At 47.3% G+C, this 25,006-nt stretch overlaps 1 protein-coding gene across 1 annotated transcript in view; it reads right to left on the reverse strand.

Annotated features, from left to right (window-relative positions):
* STRIP2 (striatin interacting protein 2) overlaps positions 1 to 17,067 on the reverse strand; it is a 68,110-nt gene extending 51,043 nt beyond the window's left edge. The window contains exons 1-2 of the mRNA XM_074942739.1: positions 16,949 to 17,067; positions 5,392 to 5,461 (exon numbers count right to left, since the gene is read on the reverse strand). Coding sequence (XP_074798840.1) covers positions 5,392 to 5,461; positions 16,949 to 17,062 — 184 coding nt within the window. The 5' untranslated portion in view covers positions 17,063 to 17,067. The remainder of the gene's footprint in view (positions 1 to 5,391; positions 5,462 to 16,948) is intronic.
* Between the last annotated feature and the right edge of the window lie 7,939 nt (positions 17,068 to 25,006).

Raw genomic sequence — 25,006 nt, forward strand, 5'->3', positions numbered from 1 at the left:
TGGCTGCCAAGTGACAGGGTGGAAGTGTTCATCACCTGAAGCCCTACAGACCCAGGTTCTACTCGGCTGGGCCCTTAGAGGTCGAGACAATCCCTGCTTTAAGGAACTTACAGTGTACATTAAAACCAAGTCACTCGGGCCTTGTCTACACCACACAGTCAGCATTCAATCGACAAAACAGCGGAGATTGACATACTGCAACACTCCTCCCGCTGATTTAACTCTCCTGCTATGCCAACAAAATAAAGCCACCTTGACGAGAGGCATGGAGCGTTCTGCGACAAAGTTAGATCAACGCAGTGTCAGGGTAGACACTGCGCTTGGTTAGGTCACTGTAAATGGCCTCCAAGAGGTGTCCCACAATGCCCAACCTGTATTTGGTGTCAAATTTGACCAGTCTCCTTCTACAGGAAAACCCAATATGAACTGCAGGAGGTGGGTACTTCTATCTATAATTTATGACACTACAAGAGTGAAGGCAACCCTTTCATAGACTTTGTCCTACGGACAAACTCTGTGGTTGCACCAGCGCATCCCGACCCACTATCACTTTTGCACCAAATCATCAAGTTGCGACGTGGCAGAATGACACTTCATGGGCTCCAAAAGCCATTTGGTACCGCAAGTGCTTGAGAAGCTGAACCCCCCTCTGGAAAAAATCGAGATGGTCTTGATTCCTGATATTCATGAGATAAGGGTGAAAACTCCAGGAATGTCAAGTAATCAGTGCTCATTTAAATGGGGGTTTGGGATCACACAAAGGATAGCCAGGAGAACTACTTTCTCCTCTCTCCAGTGGTGGAAGGACACCTCACTGAGGAAATGTGCTGCAACCCCCTCTGCACCAGCAGATCCTCTGCTTAGAAGTGCAGAGCTAAAAATAGTGACCCCTTTACAGTTTGCTGGCAGGAATATGCTCAAGACCCCCTGACAATTACACTGCAGAAATAGCCTGAGTCATTCCACTTATAAGAACACAGGGCCCGACCTGTGCTTAACTCCCTCCCCACCCAGCTTATCCTGACCACAAAGCAGGACACGGTGCAGAGACGAAGGGGAACAGCTGAGTAACTCTCACAGTAAAGTAATTCCTGCCCTGGAAACAAACACCAAATGATTCACCCCTCCTGCGGTTCATTACCAGTCACCCTGAGGATTATGCTGAGCACCCTGCCAGCTCTGCTTGGAGTTTGGAACGCGGGTGTGATAAAGCCACTGAGTGAAACACTGATATGAAACACCGATACACTAGGAGTCTGCATGGTCTAGTCATAGGAGCACAGAATGTGGCTCGGAGCTTAGGTTCAGCTCAGACACCCAACAAGAGGGGGGACTAGGAACGGGACAGGAAGCCTTTCACTTTTCAGCCCAAGTTGACTGATCAAAAGTTGTTACCAGCTGATGGCTATTCAGTAGCCTATGGAAGTGAGCTGATGAGTTTCGCGGTCTAGATCCCAATCACTGTCCTCAGCATCTTTTGGTTGACGGGCCAAGGGGTCAGTAGGAAATGACTTTGATGAGATCTTTCTGAGCAGGCAGGGTGGGTACCTATTTGAGAGGGACGGTGCAGAGAGGTTTCCACTACCTGTGCTGTACTCTGACTCCCTGAGCTGCTCCAGTTCTTGAGTACTTCGGAACAGTCCTCTGAAGCTATCCTGAGACCTTTTTCCTGACACCTTACTCCCCGGCGGGGAAGTGACCGGGCATCGCGGACCTGCTATTAATTACTCAATACCATCTCCGATTCTAGGTAATTATTTGGGATGTCTTCAACCTATTGCTTATGTCTCTGTGTGCTTAAATCTAATAAATTGTAGTTTTAGATAAGAAAGTGCTTACCTGTATTAAAGTTTCATCAGACAGAATTGCTGTGTTCCCACTGATTTACTCCTGACAGTGCATGGAGTGAAAACAGTGAAGTTACCACTGCTTTGGGTTTTGAAAACCCTCGGTAACATCCCCTCTCCCTTGTTTAAGGACAGAGCTAATTAGACTCAACTATGGTATTGCTACACTACAAGGCTTTTAACAACACGCAGCATAGCTAAAAGGCACGCAGCGTAGCTGCTGTTTGTCGGCAGGAGCGAGCTCTCCTGCCGACAGAAAATTTCCACCCCCCACAAGCGGCAGCGGCTTTGTCGACAGGAGAGCGCTCTTCACAGCGGCGCTTTTCATCGGTAAAATTTTGTCGTTCGGGGGGTGTGTTTTTTTTAACACCCCTGAATGACAAAAGCTTTGCTGATGAAGTGACAGCGTAGACAAAGCTTGACTGTCATTGTTTCTGTTCAGTGATTAGCAGAGGTGAGTTGCTGCTAAGCAGGTCTAGGGGCATAGCTAAATCACTAAAGATCTGGGTTAAGCAGCGGAACCTCAGAACAGGGCAGAAGTGTCAGTGGGTGTCCAACAGTGGCAGCCCATGACCAGCAGCGGCAGCAAACAGCCAGTTGCAGATGTGCACATCGACCATGGAGACACGGCTCAACACCCACTCCCAGGGGCGGAAGGTGAATCCTTGCGAACAGACCTCTGAACTCTGGGTCTTTGCTAACCAAACACAGCCAGCTGCGAGCTGGGTGCACAGGAGCGGGGAGTGATGTGTTAAAGGGACATTTGTTCATCAGACTTTCCCACTGCAAGGTGGGAAACTGAGGCAAAGACCCTGCCCAGGACACTGTACAGTGAGGTGCTTGCTTACGGTTACATGATTTGAATGTGGTTGTGGTGTTTTCCCAAACTAATACTTGGTTCCCTTTCCTTTTATTAAAAAGTTCTCTTTTGTTACACACAGACTCGGTGCTTGCAAGAGGGGAAGTACTGCCTCTTGGAGGCGCCCAGGGTGGTGATCAATTTTTGCAGATTACTGGCTGGGGGCTCAAGCTGGTTCTGTTTTGCAGTGTTAAGAGGAACCCCGAGATGTTGAACTGGACACTCGCTGCTGCTGACTCCACCTGGCAGAAAGGTTACGTATCAAATAAACAAGAAGCAACAATTGTAACGTTTATCGCAACTTTTAGGATTTTGAAAAAAATTCTCATGTACAAAAAGAACAAACAAAGAATGTGCAGGGCTCTTAGCATGCACAAAATCAAGCAAACAAGGCCACAAATGGGTCCTCAGTAATCTCCGAGGGGTGCTTGGAGGATTAACTAGCTACAGTGTGCAAAGCCCTTTAGACAGATGAAAAGCAGGAGGTTTAAACATGAAGAGCAGTCTCCTTAATTATCACCATCATGCTACTGATATTCGTCCTGCTATTGCCATTCAAAACTATAATCTGAACAAAACAGGAAGCAGAATCCACTGACATGTAAATACTTCTGGCAGAATTTGATTAAAAAATAATAATTTCATCAGATAATATGACACTTCATCAGACACTTATTTTTAAGATTTTTTTTTTTTTTAAAAATTTAAATTTTCACAGTTGTGCAAAATTCAGGGGTTTAAACATTTTTATTGTTAACTGGGTTTTAAGCATTTTTTATTCTTATTAATTTAGGTTTTCAGAGTTGCAGGAATGCATGAGGGAGATGAGAGAATTATTTAATGAGAGTAGATGTTGAGATTCAAAAAGTTAAAGCAGCATCCTGCTAAAAACACAAAGTGTCAGCATCATATGCAAAATATACAAAGGAAACAGTCTTAAATGAAAGTTCTCAAGCAGCATTTTTCAAACTCAGCCTATCTGTAAATTACGGATACCGATGAAAATATTATTTTGCCCATTTCTGTGCATGATGAAATTGACGTTTACTGATAAAAATCAAATTCTCCCATGGCTACATGTAAAGAATCTGCTGCACTTCATCTTGGAAGGGATCCTATTGGCAAACCCTCTGGTTATATATTCTGATTTTGCTTTGCATGTGGACCTCCACCACCCATCTAACTTTTCTAGGTGATACTTCTTAGTCACGTACGTTTGAGTACATCTTGGTGTGCACAAACAAATGCGTATGGAGACGGAGGTTTTTTTAAACTAGATGATAAATCTATATTGTGGCAAAGGCCAAATCTCCCGGCTACATACAATCGTGACCTCAGGGAGTCACATCACTCAGCGTTCTAGCCACTAAGGGACCACTTGGCGTTGGGTACATTGAATTACAATCCAATATAAGCGAGAGGGGAATCTTTGCGGAAGAGGGTTTGTAGAATTATGATAGGGGTTCATAGGGCCCCACCCTGGGGAACATCTGGTATAGTACAGGAGTCTTGGACCGCAAGAGCTCAAGGCTGTGTGCATCATGGAAGAAAGGAAAGCTGTGTTATTGGCTCTTCGTGGCTGCCCACCTCTGGATTATCCCAAAAGAGGGTCCAACCCTGTTCCAGATGCAAGGAGTAAGGGCTACAAGAAAGTTGCACAGATCTACTCACATGAGCACTTAAGTTACAAGGGAGGCAGATCTCCTGCTCAAATCTTTCCCGGGCAAGATGAACACTCCCCACCATTCAAGGCAGCTCAGGCACTGTCTGGCAGGCCCACTGATACACACACCAGTGAGAGGAGGCAATACCAACCCTCTTTCCCTGTGAGAGAGTCTGAAAGGGGGTTTTTAATGTGATCCAACCTCGAATGAACTTGGGAAGATTTACACGTCGGTCAGGTGAGGTGTTGCATTAGACAAGGAAGGCGAATACCACTTTAGAAGTGACCTCAGTGCATCTCTGCATCACCACTGTTTCTGTTTGGTGATTACCAGAGTTGAATCACTGCTGAGCAGGTCTAGGGGCTGTGCCTTAGACTTGCGGTCAGGACAGTGGTGAAAGAAAGACAATGCAGAGGCTGCACTGGCCGTGAGGTTTCCTGCTACCCAGTGAAATCACTCAAGATCCGGGTTAAGCACTGGAACTTCAGAACAGGGCAGAAGTGTCAGTGAGTGTCCGACCGAGGCAGCCCGTGACCAGCAGCGGCAGCAAACAGTCAGTTGCAGATGTGCACAGCAACCACAGAGACACCCACTCCCAGGGGCGGAAGGGGGACTCTTGCAAACACACCTCTGAACTCTGGGTCTTTGCTAACCAACCACAGCCAGCTGGGAGTTGTTTTGTTAGAACTCCTTTCACCAGGCGCTTTAAGGTTTGCTGTGTTACATATTTCATTTCCCAACCTAACCTGCAGCACAGTTAGGTAGCTCTTGCTCCACCCCAGAAACGGATGCATTTCCGGGAAGGGTGACATAATTCCTCTCTGCTGTGGATGACTTGTAAAGCCCTTTGGAATGAAAGGCGCTCTATAAATAGAAGATGACATTTTAAATATATACCTCTGACTGAACTGGTCTTATTCTGCAAGTGATTTTATACCCAACGGATGCCGACTTCAATAGCTCAGGAGAACCGACATGCGGCAAAAATCTCCTCACCTCCATTTTTCGAATGTTTCTTTACCTGATAATTCAGCAGCATAGCCGTCAGCATCCCCGTACTCAAACTCCACACTGGGGCAGTCCACTGAGCCCTGGGGGAGAGAGATTCCTTTGTCAATAGAAAGACAGGAAACCGAGGGGCTTCTCTCACACGCCCAGAAGAAATAGAACAATCACAGACAATACACACACAGACTACACAGCCCAGGTCTAACACGGCACCTCACTTTGTTGCATCTTTTATTTATAGCTTCAGAATATTCTGTTTAAAATAAAGAGAGCTGGAGGAGACAAGCCGTTACCATCAGGCCCATGTAGTTGTCAGGAAAAATCAAGGCAGCCCCGGGTGAGGGGCTGAGAGAGCATTGGGAGGATGCCAGGGGTCTCTTGGCACATATTTCCCAGCACCACTGACGAAGGTTTCCATTAAGGTTTATCAGGAGCACGTCAAATTAAACCACGCCAGGGCCTTCGAATCAGGGGACAGTTATCCAAGCATACACGAGCCTCATTACGGACACAGGTCTCCAGAGCCGCCTGCTTAAAATACCGGGTCAATTGGGAAGAGCTATTTTTACCATCCTCCCAAAGCCATGTTTGGGCACCTCTGCGCCATGACAATAGGAAGCAGGCCAGGCTTCCACTGGCTTCCATCACACATCACATGCATCCGATGAAGTGAGCTGTAGCTCACAAAAGCTTATGCTCAAACAAATTGGTTAGTCTCTAAGGTGCCACAAGTCCTCCTTTTCTTTTTGCAAATACAGACTAACACGGCTGCTACTCTGAAAACTGGGCAATACATAGGTACCGCAGGCTCCCCCAACAGGTCACGGAGTCTGGCTCTTATAAAAGGGACCCTGCCTTCATTTAAATGGACCATTTCTCATCTGATCATGTTCTGATCTATGGTACAAATGCAAACACAGTTTGCTCCTAAGTGGAAAGCTCTCTTATGATACAGTGAGATGACGGCTTTCCCCCACCCCATTTAAACCACCAAAGAAGAAAACAAAGCCCCTCATGCCCATGTGAGAGTCCTCAAATACAAATGGAAAATCCCTTCCTGGGATGTTTTCCTGAACAGGGGCCATAAAGCAGGACCTTGATGTATGAGTAATCTCAGCAATAGGCTACTCACCGAGTAACGTACTACTTAAGGTGAGTAATGGTGACAAAGTCAGGCATTGAAGTTTTGTTGTTTTTTTTAAATTGTCTCACATCAGCTGATAAAGGTATATAATGAAACGAGATCTGGATAACAGAAGTCCTGAATAATAGTGACTAACAATCTCATTTTTCTCCTCCAATTTCCCCCCACTTTTATTAAATGTGACATTATCTTTCTTTGTTTCCACAAATTACGTTCCAATAGAATTATACAAGCATCTTTCATGTTTCCTGGGAGTTGACGAACTATCACTATAGTCATTCATCCATTCCCTTTTTCAGCCACAGAACAATGTCCCGTGGCTATATTTTGGCCTATATGGAATACAATTACTTTGGCTACGTGTGTGTCTTTATCCGATGGAAAACGTGAGATCTGAAATTGGTTATTGGGGCATGAACCTTTGTAAATGATCATAAAGAAGAAAGAAAGTTGAGTAAACACATACAGTGTCTCCGATGAGAGAACACATGGGAGAACTACAAGTACCACAAATATCAACTAAAAAGAAGTGAATTTAGAACCTGAAAAGTATCAGTGGATACGTCAGGTTAAAAAAAAATATTCCACCATTCAAAGCTAAAATCCTGTTTTAGTGTCAGAGTGCGAGCAAGTGCCAGAAGTAATAGTTTGCACCATCAATATTCATAATCATGAATGACAGGTAACATCTGCAGAGATGGTCAGAACAGGGCCTAATGCAAAACCCACTGACGTCAGCAACAATTCATTGACTTCATTGGGCTTTGGATCGGGCCCAAAATGAACCACCATCACCAAATGTTGTGAAGCTTTCCAAAATTTTTGTTTTTCCTCCAAATTTTCAAATCACTTCCAATGATCGGGCATCATGTGTCCTTTCAATATATAGTAGCACCTCAGAGTTACGAACACCAGAGTTATGAACTGACCAGTCAACCACACCCCCCATTTGGAACCGGAAGCACACAATCAAGCAGCAGCAGAGACAAAAAGAGAGAGAGAAAAAAAGCAAATACAGGACAGTGCTGTGTTAAACGTAAACTACTAACAAATAAAGGGAAAGCAGCATTCTTCGGCATAGTAATGTTTCAAAGCTGTATTGAGTCAATGTTCAGTTGTCAATGTTTGAAAGAACCGTAACATTTTGTTCAGAGTTACGAACAACTTCCATTCCCGAGGTGTTCGTAACTCTGAGTTTCTACTGTACCTATAATGCACAGTAAAACCCTCCTTCTCAAGAAAGCCCATGGAACAATTTGTGGTTTCTAGACAGAGCCATTTTAGAACCATCATGAGCCAAATCTGAAAGTCTGGCTGTAGTCTACAACACCACAGGATTAAAACTGTCCAACCATTACCAAACTCCATAGAAGACGAACCCCGGGCGAGAATCAGCAAGTAAACTTCCAGAATGGTTAGTTTGTTTTGAAGAAACTGGGGATGGAAAAATGAATTTATAATAGGGAGCAAGTTTCAACCTATCATCCCCCTCCATTCCACTGCCCAATAATCCCCATCAGTGGAGGAGAAGGCAGGCAGGCAGCATGATTCAGTGGGTAGACATGGACCAAATGGCAGCAGCTGAAAGTGCCAAAACACCTGCAACAGGCCGAGGACCGCACAAGATGGCTTACTGTAGAGGAAACAGTAAAGCTGGGAATTAGGTACTTCTGGACCCTAATCCTGACCCTGCCATCAATTTACTGTGCAGCTCCAAGCAACTCCCCTTCTGTCTCAATGTTCCCATCTGTAAAGTGGGGATAACACCCACCCCCTTTAAATTGCATTGAGAAGACTGTCTGTACATTTAGAGCGCTGTCTGTCGGTCTACCTTTAGAGCACTAGGTAAGTGTCACGTATTGCTGTATTCTGCCTGGATCCATGAGAAACAAGCAAATATGAAAGACCAGTGACAGACTTAAAATGCGAGAGCTCATGAACTATTAGGGCTATGAATGAAGGCACTTTGTACCTTTGGGAGCCTGGCCCCCCGGCTTTCCAATGGTAAAATGTCTTTAGCTGTTGTAGGTCATGAGGTCTCAGTTCTTACATTCACATCATTCTGATTACCAACTTACTTTATTTCCCTGTTTGAACTCCAGCATGATTTTAGCAGACATTATTTTGAGCACTGTTGGAGTTATAAACCAATGCTTTTTAGCATCTCCACCGTAGATCCCCGCTTTCAAATTCCAGCTGCTCATAAAATATCAGGCCAAATTCAGTCCTGTCTTAGGTGGGTGAAATTCCACTGAAGTCAATGGATTTTGCCTGCGATCAATCGCTAAAAGGCTGAATTTGGCCAACTGCATGTCACACATATTAGATGCCAAATGCCATGGTGGTGGGTGGGGAGAAGACCGAATGATATGATTTTAAGATCCAATGTCCCATTAGCTGTCTGTACTAGAAAGCTGACATGGGCCAGTGTAAACGCCGTCAGGACCAGTCAACATTATCAAGCACTTGACTGGTTTTCTTTTAAGCCCAGAACAAGTCCTGGGAGGAGTTTTCCTGATGTAGCTGGGATAAATAGCCAGTTTTACCATCAGCTCCTGCAGAATCACAACGGTCACAAAGCACGTCAACAGCTGAGCCAGAAACAGAACTGAGATGTCTTGACTCCCTGTCCCCAGCTCTACCAGACCTTCCATTCAAGCTCTGACTTTTGGTCTCACACCTTTAGAGAGCCTTGACTGCACAAAGCGTAGTACGTAATCAATGCTTAGACCAAAAACACTGCGCTGACCAACTAAGTTCTGAGCTCTAAAGCCTTGGAGGAATTCAGTTAAGCCCTTGCGCCTGCAAACGTTAATCCACCCAGCAAAGGGGCTCTGACGCACGGAGCTAAAACAAAAAGAATACTGCACCTCAGAACGGAAAATGGATTGAATGCTTATTCAATTGAGTATTGAATCTGGGTATTGAGGCTAGAATTCCACTGCCCATGTCAACTGTGTGTTCCTGGAAAGAGACCACCTCTCTCGCATCTTGTTTAGTGCCAAGCCCAAGTATTAGCTACGGTTAAACTAAAGCTTCCAAGTCATACCTACAGAACATAGGGCAGTGTCAACAGGTTTTTACAGTTCATGGCCAATCCTGTTCCACCGAGACAGATTCCTACCATCCGCCTGTGTTCTACACATTAAGCTCTCTCTATATAGGTCTACTCAGCTGGGTTACCCCAGCATCTAAGTTCATCTCTGTTCTATCAGGTTCATACCTAGAGTTAAACTGAGAAGTGATTAAGTGATTCCCTGGTGCTGGCATCGAAGAAAACCCACCATTGTGGAGATGAGATGCCCCAAATCAGAGCTATAAACTCCCCGAAGAATGTCATAAGCAAAAGGTCCAGAAATGGCAGGATGTTAAAAAGAAGTTACAGCAGGTTTTCGCTGAGAGAGAAATGAACTGAAAACATGTTTTAGAGAAGACAGTTTGGTAGGGCCTTGGCTGCACCAGCACTAATAGGCACAGAGTCCCATTCTCCTCCCTCTGAAATCAACGGCAACCTCAGTGAGACCCTGTCCCCTGCCACTTCTGCCTCCCTCGTAGCCTGTCTGCTCTGTTCCCCACGAGCGCCTCTCTACTTTCTCCCATGCTGGAACCGGGATCCTCCTTGATCCCACACGCCATGTGGTGGCCGTCAAATCCCTCCTCTTCCCACAGCGACCCTCTCATTAAAATGATACCAGTTCTTTTTTAAATCCACACACTAACACAAGGCATGTCAGGCTGGGCTGACAAGTCCCCAGCCCTGCTCGGTACAGCCTTCCTCCTTCCATCTCCCTCAGTTCCCTGTCAGGATTATAAACTCTTACAGGCAGAGATTATATCTCCAGTGTTTTCCCCAGGAATTGAAATGGGGGGGTGGTTCGAATTTATCCGGGGGGGGGGGGGGGTCAGGGCCGATAAGGGGTGAGACCGTGAGGGTGGCTCTATGGCACCATAGTAAAAACTGAAATGTTTCATGACCATTTAATTAGATTTAACTCATGTTTTAAAATCAGCACAAAAATTAAAGTTGGCTACTCAAGCCTTCTATGAAGCACTACACCCTCATCTTTCTTGGTTTCTTGTTATAATTTTGCACAACTCTGTTACTGAACTTCTTGAATGCAATGCGGTCACCTTTGGTGGCTTCTCGTGTGTCCGGTACTTCCATTCCTTCCACTGATATGCTCATTAGATCATTCACATGATCAGGCAGAAGGCAACTTCTTTCAGAACACAAAATTCTATTCAATGAGGCAAAAGAATGCTCAGCTGTAGCTGTTGTGACTGGGAGTAACAAGAGATGAATTCCTACTTCTTTCATCCCAGGAAACAGAGCACAAAGATTGGGTCAAGCCACTAGTGATGATAAGAAAAGAAAAGAAGTACTTGTGGCACCTTAGAGACTAACCAGTTTATTTGAGCATAAGCTTTCGTGAGGTACAGCTCACTTCATCGGAAGTTGAAGTCAAATCTTCATTCATTCGTCATATGATATTCCATTCTATGTTCAAATTCTCTATTCTGTCCTGAGCACGACAGCCCCATTGCTGGTAGTGCCTCACTCCACTCAACTGTCCGTGTTTTATAGGACAGGGATCTGTAAAAGCTACCTAGAGGTCGAGTAGAATCATAGAATATCAGGGTTGGAAGGGACCTCAGGAGGTCAACTAGTCCAACCCCCTGCTCAAAGCAGGGCCAATCCCCAACTAAATCTATAAGTCACTGTTGTAGATTTTTAAGAATCAAGTTGTGTACTTTTTCAGTTGTCTTAACAAACACTTCGTGTCCTCTTCACTTAAGGATTCAATATAAATGCCTTTATTACTCAACTTCTGGACTGAAGTCTTTGCTTCTTCCAATATGTTTTCAACGGATAGCTCTCTGATTGATCCAAATGTAGCTTCTATTGCTGGACAAAGATCTACCACTGTTGTAGCAGATGCCTGGATGGCATTGTTTAATGACCCAAGTGGTTTCCACAGTAGACTTACAACGGAGAGAATGGCAATAGTCTTCTCTGAACATAGTAGCAAAAGTAATCCACCAGCCTCACGATTTAGATCCATCCCATCTTGGTAGATACTTTCCAAAGCCAGTAATAATGGCTGGAGTAATTTTAAGACAACAGCCAAGGATCGTTTGTGAGAAAACCAGAGGGTTTTCCCAGGTTGGACTAATTTGAACTTCAGTCCCAGTGTATCTTCTATATTTTCCAAGATATTCAGTCTTTTTGGACTCTTGCTGAAAAAGAGAGTATAATGAAGACATTAAATATATAGCTTTTAAAATGTCTTTTGAAGAGTCTGCAGCTCGTACTAGCGCTAGTTGGAGTAGATGGCCTCTGTACTGTGTACAGGCGAGATTAGGGTTACACTTTTCTCTGAGCAAAGCTTGTGCTCCACCATGTCTTCTAGAGAAGTTTGCAGCTCCATCAAATGCACAAGCAGCCAACTGTTTGGGGTCCAACGGACAAGCATTTAACTCTTCTAAGGTGTGGGTTGTCACAGATGCAGCTGATGTGTCTTCTATAACTTGAACATCTAGAAATGCACCTACTGGCCTACCACTGACATCCAGATAACGTACACAGTGACTTAATACTTGATGCCCATTTGCATCGGTGCATTCATCAGCCAGGTATGCAATTTTTTTTTGTGGTGAGAGAGTTCACTTTTCCAACTGTTGAGTCTTTCACTGTGGCACCACATGCTTCTAGCCAGTCAGCCGAGTTTCTTGCAGAAATATGATGAGCATTTGCTGGTCTTGTTCAGAACCAGTGTTCAACTTCAGGATGAACAAGTGATAATGCACTTAACATTGGCCTTCAGTTTGTAGTGTGTGGTATCTCTTGCTTAAATAGAAAGTATGATGCCACAGCCATGTTTGTTCGCATGAACTGTGTTGTGTCTCCAGCATTCTTAACAGCCTCATGAACACTCACCGGTGTTGTCCTTGGTCAGTGGGGACTCAGAGTTCAGAGGTGCTTTCACATGAGTTCACCTCCCAGGTCGGGGGCAAGACGGCACCTTGCTCGTTCCTCCAGCTGCTCACTGTTCGCTCTGGCCACTGTTGTTCGTTGTGTCACCATTCACTCAATCGCTCTGTTGCTAGTAGCACTGTGCCATCACCTTCTGCTGCCACCTGCCACTGTGACCTCTGCGAGCTCATAGAACCATAGAATATCAGGGTTGGAAGGGACCTCAGGAAGTATCTAGTCCAACCCCCTGCTCAAAGCAGGACCAACCCCAACTAAGTCATCCCAGCCAGGGCTTTGTCAAGCCTGACCTTAAAAACTTCTAAGGAAGGAGATTCCACCACCTTCCTAGGTAACGCATTCCAGTGCTTCACCACCCTCCTAGTGAAAAAGTTTTTCCTAATATCCAACCTAAACCTCCCCCACTGCAACTTAGACCATTACTCCTTGTCCTGTCATCCGCTACCACTGAGAACAGTCTAGATCCATCCTCTTTGGAACCCCCTTTCAGGTAGTTGAAAGCAGCTAGTAAATCCCCCCTCATTCTTCTCTTCTGCAGACTAAACAAGCCCAGTTCCCTCAACCTCTCCTCAGAAGTCATGTGTTCCAGTCCCCTAATCATTTTTGTTGCCCTCCGCTGGATGCTTTCGAATTTTTTTACATCCTTCTTGTAGTGTGGGGCCCAAAACTGGACACAGTACTCCAGATGAGGCCTCACCAATGTTGAATAGAGGGGAACGATCACGTCCCTCAATCTGCTGGCAATGCCCCTACTTAAACAGCCCAAAATGCCATTGGTCTTTTTGGCAAAAAGAGCACACTGTTGACTCATATCCAGCTTCTCGTCCACTGTAACCCCTAGGTCCTTTTCTGCCGAACTGCTGCCGAGCCATTCGGTCCCTAGTCTGTAGCGGTGCATGGGATTCTTCCATCCTAAGTGCAGGACTCTGCACTTGTCCTTGTTGAACCTCATCAGATTTCTTTTGGCCTAATCCTCTAATTTGTCTAGGGCCCTCTGTATCCTATCCCTACCCTCCAGCGTATCTACCTCTCCTCCCAGTTTAGTGTCATCCGCCAACTTGCTGAGGGTGCAATCCACACCATCCTCCAGATCATTAATGAAGATATTGAACAAAACCGGCCCGAGGACTGACCCTTGGGGCACTCCGCTTGATACCGGCTGCCAACTCGACATGGAACCATTGATCACTACCTGTTGAGCCCGACAATCTAGCCAGCTTTCTATCCACCTTATAGTCCATTCATCCAGCCCATTCTTCTTTAACTTACTGTCAAGAATACTGTGGGAGACCGCATCAAAAGCTTTGCTAAAGTCAAGGAATAACACGTCCACTGCTTTCCCCTTATCCACAGAGCCGGTTATCGCGTCATAGAAGGCAATTAGATTAGTCAGGCATGACTAGCCCTTGGTGAATTCATGCTGACTGTTCCTGATCACTTTCCTCTCCTCTAAGTGCTTCAGAATTGATTCCTTGAGGACCTGCTCCATGATTTTCCCAGGGACTGAGCTGAGGTCGACTGGCCTGTAGTTCCCTGGATCCTCCTCCTTCCCCTTTTTAAAGATGGGCACTACATTAGCCTTTTTCCAGTCGTCCAGGACCTCCCCTGATCGCCATGAGTTTTCAAAGATAATGGCTAATGGCTCTGCAATCACATCCGCCAACTCTTTTAGCACTCTCGGATGCAACGCATCTGGCCCCAGTGGATTTGTGCTCGTCCAGCTTTTCTAAATAGTTGGTCTCTTGAGGTTCCACCAGCTCTCAGTGATTTCAGCTGAGCTCTCAGTGGGGGAACCTCGCTGCTAGTCCAGGCTGGGCCGTCTCTTCCACAGAAACACTGTCCCACAGCAGGTCTAGGCACTTAGACCTGATTATCAGTGATTTCAGCTGTAGTGGTCACTTAACAAAAGACTCTCTATGGAGCCTACTCAGCTCTGTCTTTAAACAGTGGAGAGGGGCAGGTCAAATGGTACTTGTGACTCAGGCAGACCATCAAGCAAAACACCCGTCCCCACCCTCTCTCTTGATGCCCTCAATCAGCACAGGCTGAGTACAGTTCTACTGCCCTTTACTCACACAATAAGAACAACAACATTTCATTACACACACCCCGCATTCCAGTGATTTGTAACCCAACCCCAGCCAAAATCGATCACTTGGGCAACACAGCTCTGCTTGCTGGATACCTAGTAGATTAGGTGTGAATGTAAACACAATCTGGTCCTGAAGCCTGTCCCCGCGGCCCCCAGCTCATCACTAGCTGTCAGGGAGAGCTCATTTAGACTTTGCTTACAAATCATCATTTGAAATTATTAGGTTGGCCAACATCACCGAAATGAATGCACTGACATTGTCATAAAAAACAACAGCTGTATAAGGAAGCTAGTCTATGTCCATACTTTTCAAATCTATTATACTTTTTCAGATACACATATTTTATCATACACTGTATATGCTTTTAAAGTGTGTATTAATGTTTCAATTTCAATTCAAATTTGCAAACAGTCACTAAACAGGCAACACTGCATGTAACTAGTTCACAAAACTGGGGGGGAGAGGTGTTGGGGAAATTCAGGGGGTGTGCGGGGAAATCCCTGGTGTCTCCATTTGCCATGCACCTATGGGGCTCCAGCTAAGTATTAAATAAATACTGCTAACAATCAAGGTAGGAATTAAGAACGGCCATACTGGGTCAGACCATATGCCCATCTAGCCCAGTATCCTGTCTTCCGACAGTGGCCAATGCCAGGTGCCCCAGAGGGAACGAACAGAACAGGGAATCATCAAGTGATCCATCCCCTGTGGCCCATTCCCAGCTTCTGGCAAACAGAGCCTAGGGACACCCTCCCTGCCCATCCTGATTAATAGCCATTGATGGACCTATCCTCCATGAATGTCTCTAGTTCTTTTTTGAACCCTGTTATAGCCTTGGCCTTCACAACATCCTCTAGCAAGCAGTTCTACAGGTTGACTGTGAGTTGTGTGAAGAAATACTTCCTTTTCTTTGCTTTAAACCTGCTGCCTATTAATTTCATTTGGTGACCTCTAGTTCGTGTGTTATGAGAAAGAGTAAATAACACTCCCTTATTTACTTTCTCCACACCAGTCATGATTTTATAGACCTCACTCATATCCTCCCTTAGTCGTCTCTTTTCCAAGCTGAAAAGTCCCAGTCTTATTAATCTCTCCTCATACGGAAGCTATTCCAGACCCCTAATAATTTTTGTTGACCTTTTCTGAACCTTTTCCAATTCCAATATATTTTTTTGAGATGGGGCGACCACATCTGCACACAGGATTCAAGAGGTGGGCGCACCATGGATTTACAGAGAGCCAACATGATATTTTCTGTCTTATTCTCTGTCCCTTTCTTAATGAGTCCCAACATTCTGTTCGGATGCAGCTGCCCATTGAGTGGCTGTTTCCAGAGAACTAGCCACAGTGACTCCAAGATCTCTTTCTTGAGTGGTAACAGCTAATTTAAACCCCAGCATTGTGTGTGTATAGCAGGGGTTGTGTTTTCTAATGTGCATTACTTTGCATTTAATTGCCCAACCGGAAGATACCCGGTATCCATCTAATCAGTATCCTCTCCCTGCCTGCCAGAATCAGATGCTTCAGAGGAAGGGGGAAGAAATCCCGTAATGAACAATTATGAAACAACCTGACGGTAATGGCAGTTTCCTAATGCCGGGCAGCTGGCTAGTTTCTCATGCTTCAGGAAATCAGCCGATTGGTGCAAATCCGGGATTTTAGTCTCCCTCTAGGTACAATATTGGACGGTTCCCCAAGGCACCCAGAAGCAGGCAGCCCTCAGATACGGCAGGGCTGGGGGACTGCACAAAGCCCGCGAGGAGACAAGCTGCCTCTCCTGGCGAGGCACCAGGCGCAAGCCATGGCTGGAGGCAGCGCACCTGAGCCGGCAGAAGACTGGTCCCTCCAGCCTGGGAAAGCTCAAACCCCACCTCGGCCCCCGGCGCTCAGAGCCCAGCCCCGGCTCACTCTCCGCCCGGCTGGTGCTTCCATAACCGGGCCACCCAGGCTGGGGCCGGGCGCAGGAGCTGGCAGCGGAGCCGCAATAAGCCCCAGCCGCTCCTGCGGGTCCCAGCGCAGGGACGTGCCCCGGGGGCCCTGCAAACCGGCCCCCACTCAAACCTCCGACCCACCCACAACGTGGGCCCCCGCCGCGGTCGCCCGAGCCCCGCAGCCGCGCCGCCCGGCGCCTCCCCACGCCCGCCCTGCGCCGAGCACCGAGGGAGGCACCAGCGCCGGGCGGACCGGGGGTCTCCCCCCGGGCGGCGGCGAGGCGAAGAGCAGCCGCGGGACCCGCCCCCGGCAGCCGGGGCAGCCCCTCTTCCCCCCAGGGCGGGCAGGGGGGTCCCGCAGCCCGGGCCCTTGCCCCCACCCCGGGCAGGGCGCCCCGGCCCCCGCTCACCTCAGACTCCTTCCGCTGGCTCCTGAGCAGCTCCCGCCCCTTGGCCGGGGGCTGCAGCGGCCGCCCCTTGCCGGGCGCCCCGTCCCCGGGCCCGGCGCCGCCCGCAGCCTCCATGCGCCCCCTCTGCCCTGCCCGGGCCGGCACGTGCGGGCGGCGCCCCCACCCCGCGCCGGGGTCTCGCCACGCCCCCCCACTGCCATTGGCTCGCTGCCCCGCGGGGGACACACCCCCGGCGCTGATTGGGGCGGCTGCTGCGGGGGCGGGGTTGAGGGAGAGGGACGGCTGGGCTCGCAACTGGGGCCATGTGGGTTGGGGCTGCGGCCGCCGGCCCCAGGCGAAGGGGGGGAAGCTGCTGCCAGCCGGGGGGGGGGATAAAGGGAGCGCTCAGTGGTTTGAGCGTTGGCCTGCTAAAGCCAGGGTTGTGAGTTCAATCCTTGAGGGGGCCGTTTAGGGATGGGGCACAAATGGGGGCTTGGTCCTGCTTTGAGCAGGGGGTTGGACGAGGTGACCTCCTGAGGTCCCTTCCAACCCTGATGGTCTGTGAGTCTAAGGGGAGAGGCTGCTGACGCGGCTGGGATGGGGTGAAAGGCTGCTGGCCCCCAGGGGAAAGCGGGAAGGCTGCTGGCCCTGGGGGCCAGGGAGGGAAGGACTCTGGCTGGGAACGGGAAGCGGGGGAGGAGACAGACAGGTCCTTTGCAGAGCAGGATCTGCTCAAAGGGCGGTGGTGGTGATGCGGCAGACACCAGGGGATGGGTGAGTGGATGCAAAGCTTTAACCCAAGCCCGGAGACTCCCTTTCACAGCACTTTTCCTCTGAAAGGATCCCTGTGCTGCACTTTGTGAACCAGACAGACTCAGTCTGTTCCTTTACAGCAGCCGAGCTGCCTCCAGGGTGGAAGTTAAAAGCCAGAAGCTGAGCACACCAGGGGACAGAAGTGGATGAGCAGGAATTTTAATCCAAATGACAAAGGTGACCCTCCTCCTCTCATAGAAACACAGAGCCCACAGGACCTCAGATTCTAAATGCTCAACATCCCCCCTAAGAAACCTCACAGGACTCAATTTATCTTCCTGGCCTGCAGTCCATCCCAGCTTGGGTCAGCCCTTGACACTGATGGAGACTTTCGCTACGTCCTTGGGCACACCCTAGATTATAAAGCCAGAAGGGATCACCAGTTCATCTGACGTAACCAGCATATCACCAGCCATTAAATTCCCCCCTAGTTACCACTCTGCTGAGCCCAGTAACTTTTGTTTGACTAATGCATCTTCCAGAAGGGCAGCCAGTCTTGATATGAAGACACCGAGAGATGGAGAACCCACCACTTGCCTAATCTCACCCCCCGCCCCAATTAAAATGTTGTGCCCCTCTTTCATTGCAAATGAAGCACTCTTCTAGAACCAAGGATCATACTAGCCCATTTTGTCACAACATCTCACTGGGAGCTCATATCCAGTTGCTTGTCCATTGTGACCCCTAAACTCTTGTCAGGGTCTCTGCTTTCCAGGGTACATTTTGAAGCGTGGCCCACATTCCTTGTTCCAAGATGCATAACTGCATTTGATGGTATTAAAATGCATTTTGCTCTGTATGAATGCCTGTCCTCTTTTACCACTCAGCCAATCTTTGTGCCATCTGCAAATGTTATCAGCAGCAATTTTACATTTACTTCCCTATCATTGCTGAAACACTGAGTAGCATCAGGCCGAGGACTGATTCCTGAAAAACCCCACTAGAAACACCCCCCATCTGATGATTCCCCATTGACAGCTACATCTGGAGCTCTGTTAGTTAGCCAGTTCTCACTCTGGGTAATGTGTGCCCTATTGATGTAGTGTGGAGTGCCAATTTTTTAATCAGAATGTCATGGGGTCAAACACCTTACAAAAGTCCTGAATGTTACATCTACGCAGTTACTGATGTCAACCAAACTTGTAGTCCCAAAGAGTTAAATCAGGTTTGTTTGACAAAACCTATTTTCCATAAAACCATGTTGACAGGCATTAATTATATTCCTTCTCATTCATTCTTTATCAATAGTCGTGTACTGGCGTTTCCATTGTTTTGCTCAGGATAGATGACAGGCTAACCAGCCTACAGTTACGCAGGCCATCTTCCTTATTCTTTTTGAATACTCGAATAAGTCTTCTGGGATTTCCCTGGCATTCCAATACTTATCAAAAATTAACACCAGCAGGTGAGAGATCGCCAGCTCTTTTTGGGTGCAAGTTGATCTGGGCCCTGCTGATTTAAAAATGTTGATTACCAGTAGCTGTTGTCTAACATGAGCCTCAGTTACTAATGGACTGAAACCATCATCCTCATATGAGATGAGCACAGCATCCTGCTTCTTTCCACTTAGAGAGCAGAAACAGTTATTGAAGAAATATAAAATAGAAATAGGCTATTTACTGAAGTCATTTTGGGGCTCTGTGCCTCAGTTTCCCCATCTGTAAAAGGCAACGACCCTTTCCTCACAGTGATGCAAAGCACTTTGGGAGCCTTGGAGGGAAAGTTCTGTAGAAGGAAAAGCAGGTCTCGCTATTCCTCCGTGGCTGAGGAATGAGGATATTCAGGGTCATTATGTCACATTCTAGACCTTTTCAAGTTCCACTCAGTGTAATTATTGCTGTCAATTTATAACAATTCTGTATAAAAGTTGGCCCATTATTCCTTCTCATTAATTCTTTATCAATAGAGTCATGTATTGGCTTTTTGGGTGCAAGTTGAAGGCGAGAAGTGCTTCCAGAATCAGAGGGGGGCATTTTGCACCTCCTTTTGCATTGGCAGAAATGACCACACAATATCCAAGGCAACTCCAAATGCAGCCCGGAGAGCTACAGCCCGTCTCCACGAGCTATTGTCAGAATTGTTCTGCTTAAGAAACAACTGGCCCAATGCTGGTCCCAATTCTGCAGCTATTTCTGCACAGCCTGGCTCCAGTGATCGTTCAGAACTCTTTCCCTGCCCCAAGTGATCTCACTGGGGCTCTGCACAGGTGCAGGGTTCCCCCTGAGCAGATAAGGGACCTGATCCTGCCCTAATGAGTCTTCCCGTGGTCAATCACTTCCTGTGCTTTGTCAAAATGAAATATTCTTCTATTGTTCAGCGAAAGGACAAAAACCCAGACCCCAACTCACTCAAACCTTCCATAGCTTCGTTTATTCCTGGGAAGGGACTAGCCCTGGGCCTTTATAGCTCAGTGCTGCTTGGGACTACATCACACTCACAAAGAAAAGGAGGACTTGTGGCACCTTAGAGACTAACCAATTTATCTGAGCATAAGCTTTCCTGAGCTACAGCTCACTTCATTGGATGCATCCGATGAAGTGAGCTGTAGCTCACGAAAGCTTATGCTCAAATAAATTTGTTAGTCTCTAAGGTGCCACAAGTCCTCCTGTTCTTTTTGCGAATACAGCCTAACACGGCTGCTACTCTCAAACCTGTCATCACACTCATGTTCATCATCCGTTTCCTATAGCCCAGCAGCAGCAGAATTAAACCCTTCCTTTCCCATTAGCAAACCACATTGGTCAACATCTCTAAACGAACACATTAACAGTGTGAACACAGTAACACTGCCGCCCTTATCTGAATCAGCCCTCAACAGCTGTGTGAAAAGAAACCCACAGGCAGGGATCAGCAAGTTTCAAATGGGATGAAGGGAGGAAGTGAAGGGAAGGGAGGGGGGCAGGGAGAGATGCTTAGAACGGAAGCAGCAACGGTCCCCAGGGCGGCTTGCTCACTGGCAGCTTGGTCTCACAGCACTGGGTGGGAGTAGGTAAGTCCTGCCATTAATATGGCCTTTTATCCTCTCCCCCAGAGAACTGGGGGCTTGATTCCAAAGAGCATCACAGCCAAGGAGCGCGACTGATGCTGGTATCTTTAGTTAACCTTAAAATGCTGCCCCTTCACCTTTGTCCAGCCTCCAACACACACGTGATTTCTCAGTGTGGCCAGCCAGCTGGGAATCAGCACAAAGAGTTGTTTCCAGTGATGTTCGGAATTTGTCAGCCATTGGAAAAGCCCATCTTGAGTCCGATGAAATGTTTCATTCCAGGCAGCTTCAAAATAACTGTGGTGGTCACCTTCTAACCTTTAGCCCAGTGGTTAGAGCATATGCCTAGGATGTGGTAGACCCAGGTTTGAATCCTCCCTCTGGAGCAGGGACTTGACCTCTGATATCCCCCAAATTCTGCTCCCAACCTGTCTTGAGTCTTGTATAACTACATAAGGATGCTATAGGCTGGTGCTTAAGGGAATCACCTGGCAGGTAGGAGATGGGGTTTAAAATCCCTCCTCTGAATCAGAGCATAAGGGGATGTCAACTTTGCAGAGCCAGTGCACAGTCTTCCCACCCACAGCGGGGTTGTACACTTCTCTATCTGACATTCATTCTAGTGATTTGTCACACACAGGCAGTTTGGGACAGTGATGGGGAGATTTTCAACACTCCCACTTTTGCGGGTGGTAAAGCCACTAAGGACAGAAGGTTAAAATTACAGCGAGCCAGGTAATGGTTTGGGACTCAGGCCTCGTGGAGATGACGAGGGGCTGCAGAGGGTTTTCTACACACCTGAAACGAAGGGAATCTGGGGCTAGTTTTGGGTTCAGAGATAGCGGAAAGGCTCCACCCCTTCCAGAGACATAATGGAGTTCATTGGTAACTTAATCAGCAGCATGTAGGAAAGGAGACAGGGATCCCAGAACAAAATGCACACAACCGGTGGTAGGCGGGAGCATTTCACTGCACACCCCTTGCTGAGAGTCTAACACAGCAGCTGACTCCCACGGCCAACTGGCGACTCATGCAGGGAAGTGTACAAACACAATGGATAATGAACCTTTACCCAGCCAAGCAGACCCAGTGACTTCCACAGGAAGTGTAAGAACTGTGCATATGGGGAAGGGCTGCAGGAGTCGGCCCCCAGCTCTTCAAGCTGCCTGCCATTGCTCGTCTGCACAACACACAACATATACTTGTATTGGGCGCCATGGCCATCGGGGAGATAAGAGAATAAATCAACTCAGTGGAGTCCAGTGACACCAAGAAATGGGAAAGCAAAACTGACATGCAAAGATAAATTCAGAACCACCCTAGAGCCAGCAAATAGCGTAATGTAACGGACTACAGCAACTGCATTGGATTAAGCACTGGAGCGTGGAGTCGTCTCCCCGGGGAAAATGGGGAAGGCCGCTGCTTGAGTTATTTTAAATTCGATTGCACAAAACACTGCAGAACAAAGAGTAACAGCTGGAGGGAACAATCATGCCATGTGTGGGGCCAGGGGAGAGGACTGACAAGGGGACTTACCAGACATAGGCTACTCTCTTATTAGATGCAGAGGTGGCCCTATGGAAGTGCAGACTGAAGAGAGGAATGGAGAGAAACACCTGGTGCCCATATTTCTATTCATTTTTTTAATAGCAAATTTTTCAATTTTCAGTTTTTCTTCTTCTCAGGCAGCAAATATTCTGGTCTTTTCAGATCTAATTCTGCAGCATCGCTGGCAAGTTCCACCTTTGTGAGCCCTGTGTTTCTCTGGCTGCAAAGTGCACGGATGTCCAGCATCATGGCCACTGCATGAGTGGATCCCAGTCTTTTGCACAGTCTTGTTAATTATTCAGCTCATTTCTGTTATTTAGCCAGGTGATGGACGCTGGGAGTTAAGGGAAGAGAAAGCATAAGGGATGCCCATTGCTCCAGCTTGAGCAGTCACAGCAGAGAAGCTGGAGTCATTTAACACCAGCATGTCTGCATGGAGCCTGCAAAGCTTTGCCTTCTGCCAGTGAATTAATTCTACTCCTTGGGCGATGCTGTCCTTTGACATGATCTCTAACAGCAGGTTGTGTGAATCCTGGAGGACTGGGGACCTCTAGGAGCAGATGGGAATTTAAAATGACCTGCTAAGTCCACTGCCTTTGGAGAGTTCTCTAGAGATGCTGACCTACTCAGACTTCAGCAGCAGCTGGCTATCACTTTCACCCCCACCCCCACCTGGTCACTTTCCGCCATCCATGCATCTGCCATCCCTGCTACACGTGGAGGAGGACTGGTCAGCTTAGCTCCTGCTGCTTAGATGAGACGTGCTCAGAAAAGACAAAGAACCAGACCTACCCAATGCATCATGGAGGGACAGTCTTGGTGGGAAGTGCCACCATGCAAGTTCTCAGGGAGTTATGGGGCTCTCTCCCCCTGCGGTCTCCATGTTACTTCTGAAAGGCTTCCACAAGGGCCTGGCCTCCTTCTTCCATATACTTCTCACCAGCCAGAACTGCAGATTCAGAGCAGTGTAGCTACATTACTGCTAGGTTACAAGGTTTCTTGATGCTCAATAAAGGAGCATCCCAAAATCAATTATCCAGTGGCCTCATCACACTCTGTTCCACTCCGCAGCTTTCAGCCAGGAGTGATCTGATTTTGTGTTTTAAAATGGCCATTAGTTTATTCTGTTCACCTTGGAAGAAATGTCATCCTTTTAAATCTGTATTTTCCTGGCGTCTTTCTGGGTCTTGTGTAAACACGGATTGTTTTGCAAAAGGGCTGGGAAGGGAGGTGAGAGAATGGGAGCAAAACAAGATAATGGGTTTTTTTCAGACACAATTTAGCTTGTTTTCACCAAGGACAGATCAGGAACAGGAGAAAACCCAAGAAACCTACAACCAAAACAGTTTCCAGCTGCACTCAGACAGCTTCTCCACAGAATAATTGCAATCACTCCACAAAACACAGAGGGGATGGGAAGTTTAGTAGCCAGAACCCTCTCTCACAGGCCATCTCTGCAGAGACAGCTGCGGGCTGCTATATTGTACGGAGGGGTGGAAGCATGTCCAGAATTAAGGTTGCAATCAACAGTTCAGTATAAAACGACTATAACTTTGGCTTGGAAAATTGGTTTGGCCTGAGAATTGTCAGATCCACCCTGATGGCAAAGGAGAATATTTCTGCAAATCTTGAAGAAAATCAGCCCATCTGATTTTGAGTTGCAAGGACACTAAGATTTCCCTGATTTGAATTGTGTCGTTTTCCTATTAAACGACAATATTCTCCAGAAAAAGCAAGATGACTACTACAAAAATGGTCAATTTTACTCTTCTGCAGCTCTCCTAGTGCAGGTGACCCACCGCACTCACTGCTCCCCCAGTCCTGGGACAATAGCCCCCAATACATTCTTTAAAACAATGAACCACCAAGGCACCAATGTGGCCTTACTCTATGAATATCTCCAGACTGGCTGCTGTTACCCCACATTGTTTGTTTCTGATTATGAGAAGATGAAGGTATCTAATTTAGATGGCAAGCTCCTTGGAGCAGGTAGCCGTTGTTTTCATTTGCAAAGCCCCCTTCACACCAATGGTGCTGTCTACACTGAAGAGATGGCATTATGGGATCAGTGCACCCAGGGAGGAAAGGAAGGAGGGATATAGATGGGGCTGCTCCAAGTCAAGGCAGATCCTCTGTCAGAATCAGTCTGGAGGGCAAGTCCATGCACTGGGTAGAGGATGGAGTTGGCTGTGTAACACCTGGAGCAGAGGAATCGGGCTGGAAGGAGCAGAAGTGTCTGAAGAAACGAAAATCTGGGAGGAAGAATGTGACTGGAAATCTGATCCTGCTAAGCAGGGAGAGGAATCTGCCATTTCCAGCAGCGGAAGTTTTTATAAATCCACCAGTCCTGGCACTACAATATGTGGCTAGTGGATGGCTTCAACCCTTGGCAGAAGCAAGAGTGAACGGACCGTATACATTGAGGAATACGTGGACCGGGACAATACCTTAAGAAACAGATTGGCCCTGGAAATAGTCACAGGCTAGAAGAGAACATTAGTGGCCAACACAGTCATTAAAACTATTGGTGTGGTCCTGGCTGGTAGCTTGTAGTGTGACAAATAGCAAATGGAAACTTCAGAGACGACGACAGGCCCATTTTGGTACCTGGTTGTCACAAAAGCTGAGAGGTTCATAACCTTCCTTGCAACATACCATCCTGTTTCCAACCACTTCCAGGGTCTGCCGCATGAACACACTGCAGAGGCCAACTGAATTTTGCAACATTTTAT

Source organism: Natator depressus, chromosome 1, assembly GCF_965152275.1.
Source record: "Natator depressus isolate rNatDep1 chromosome 1, rNatDep2.hap1, whole genome shotgun sequence".
Lineage (NCBI taxonomy): Eukaryota > Metazoa > Chordata > Testudines > Cheloniidae > Natator > Natator depressus.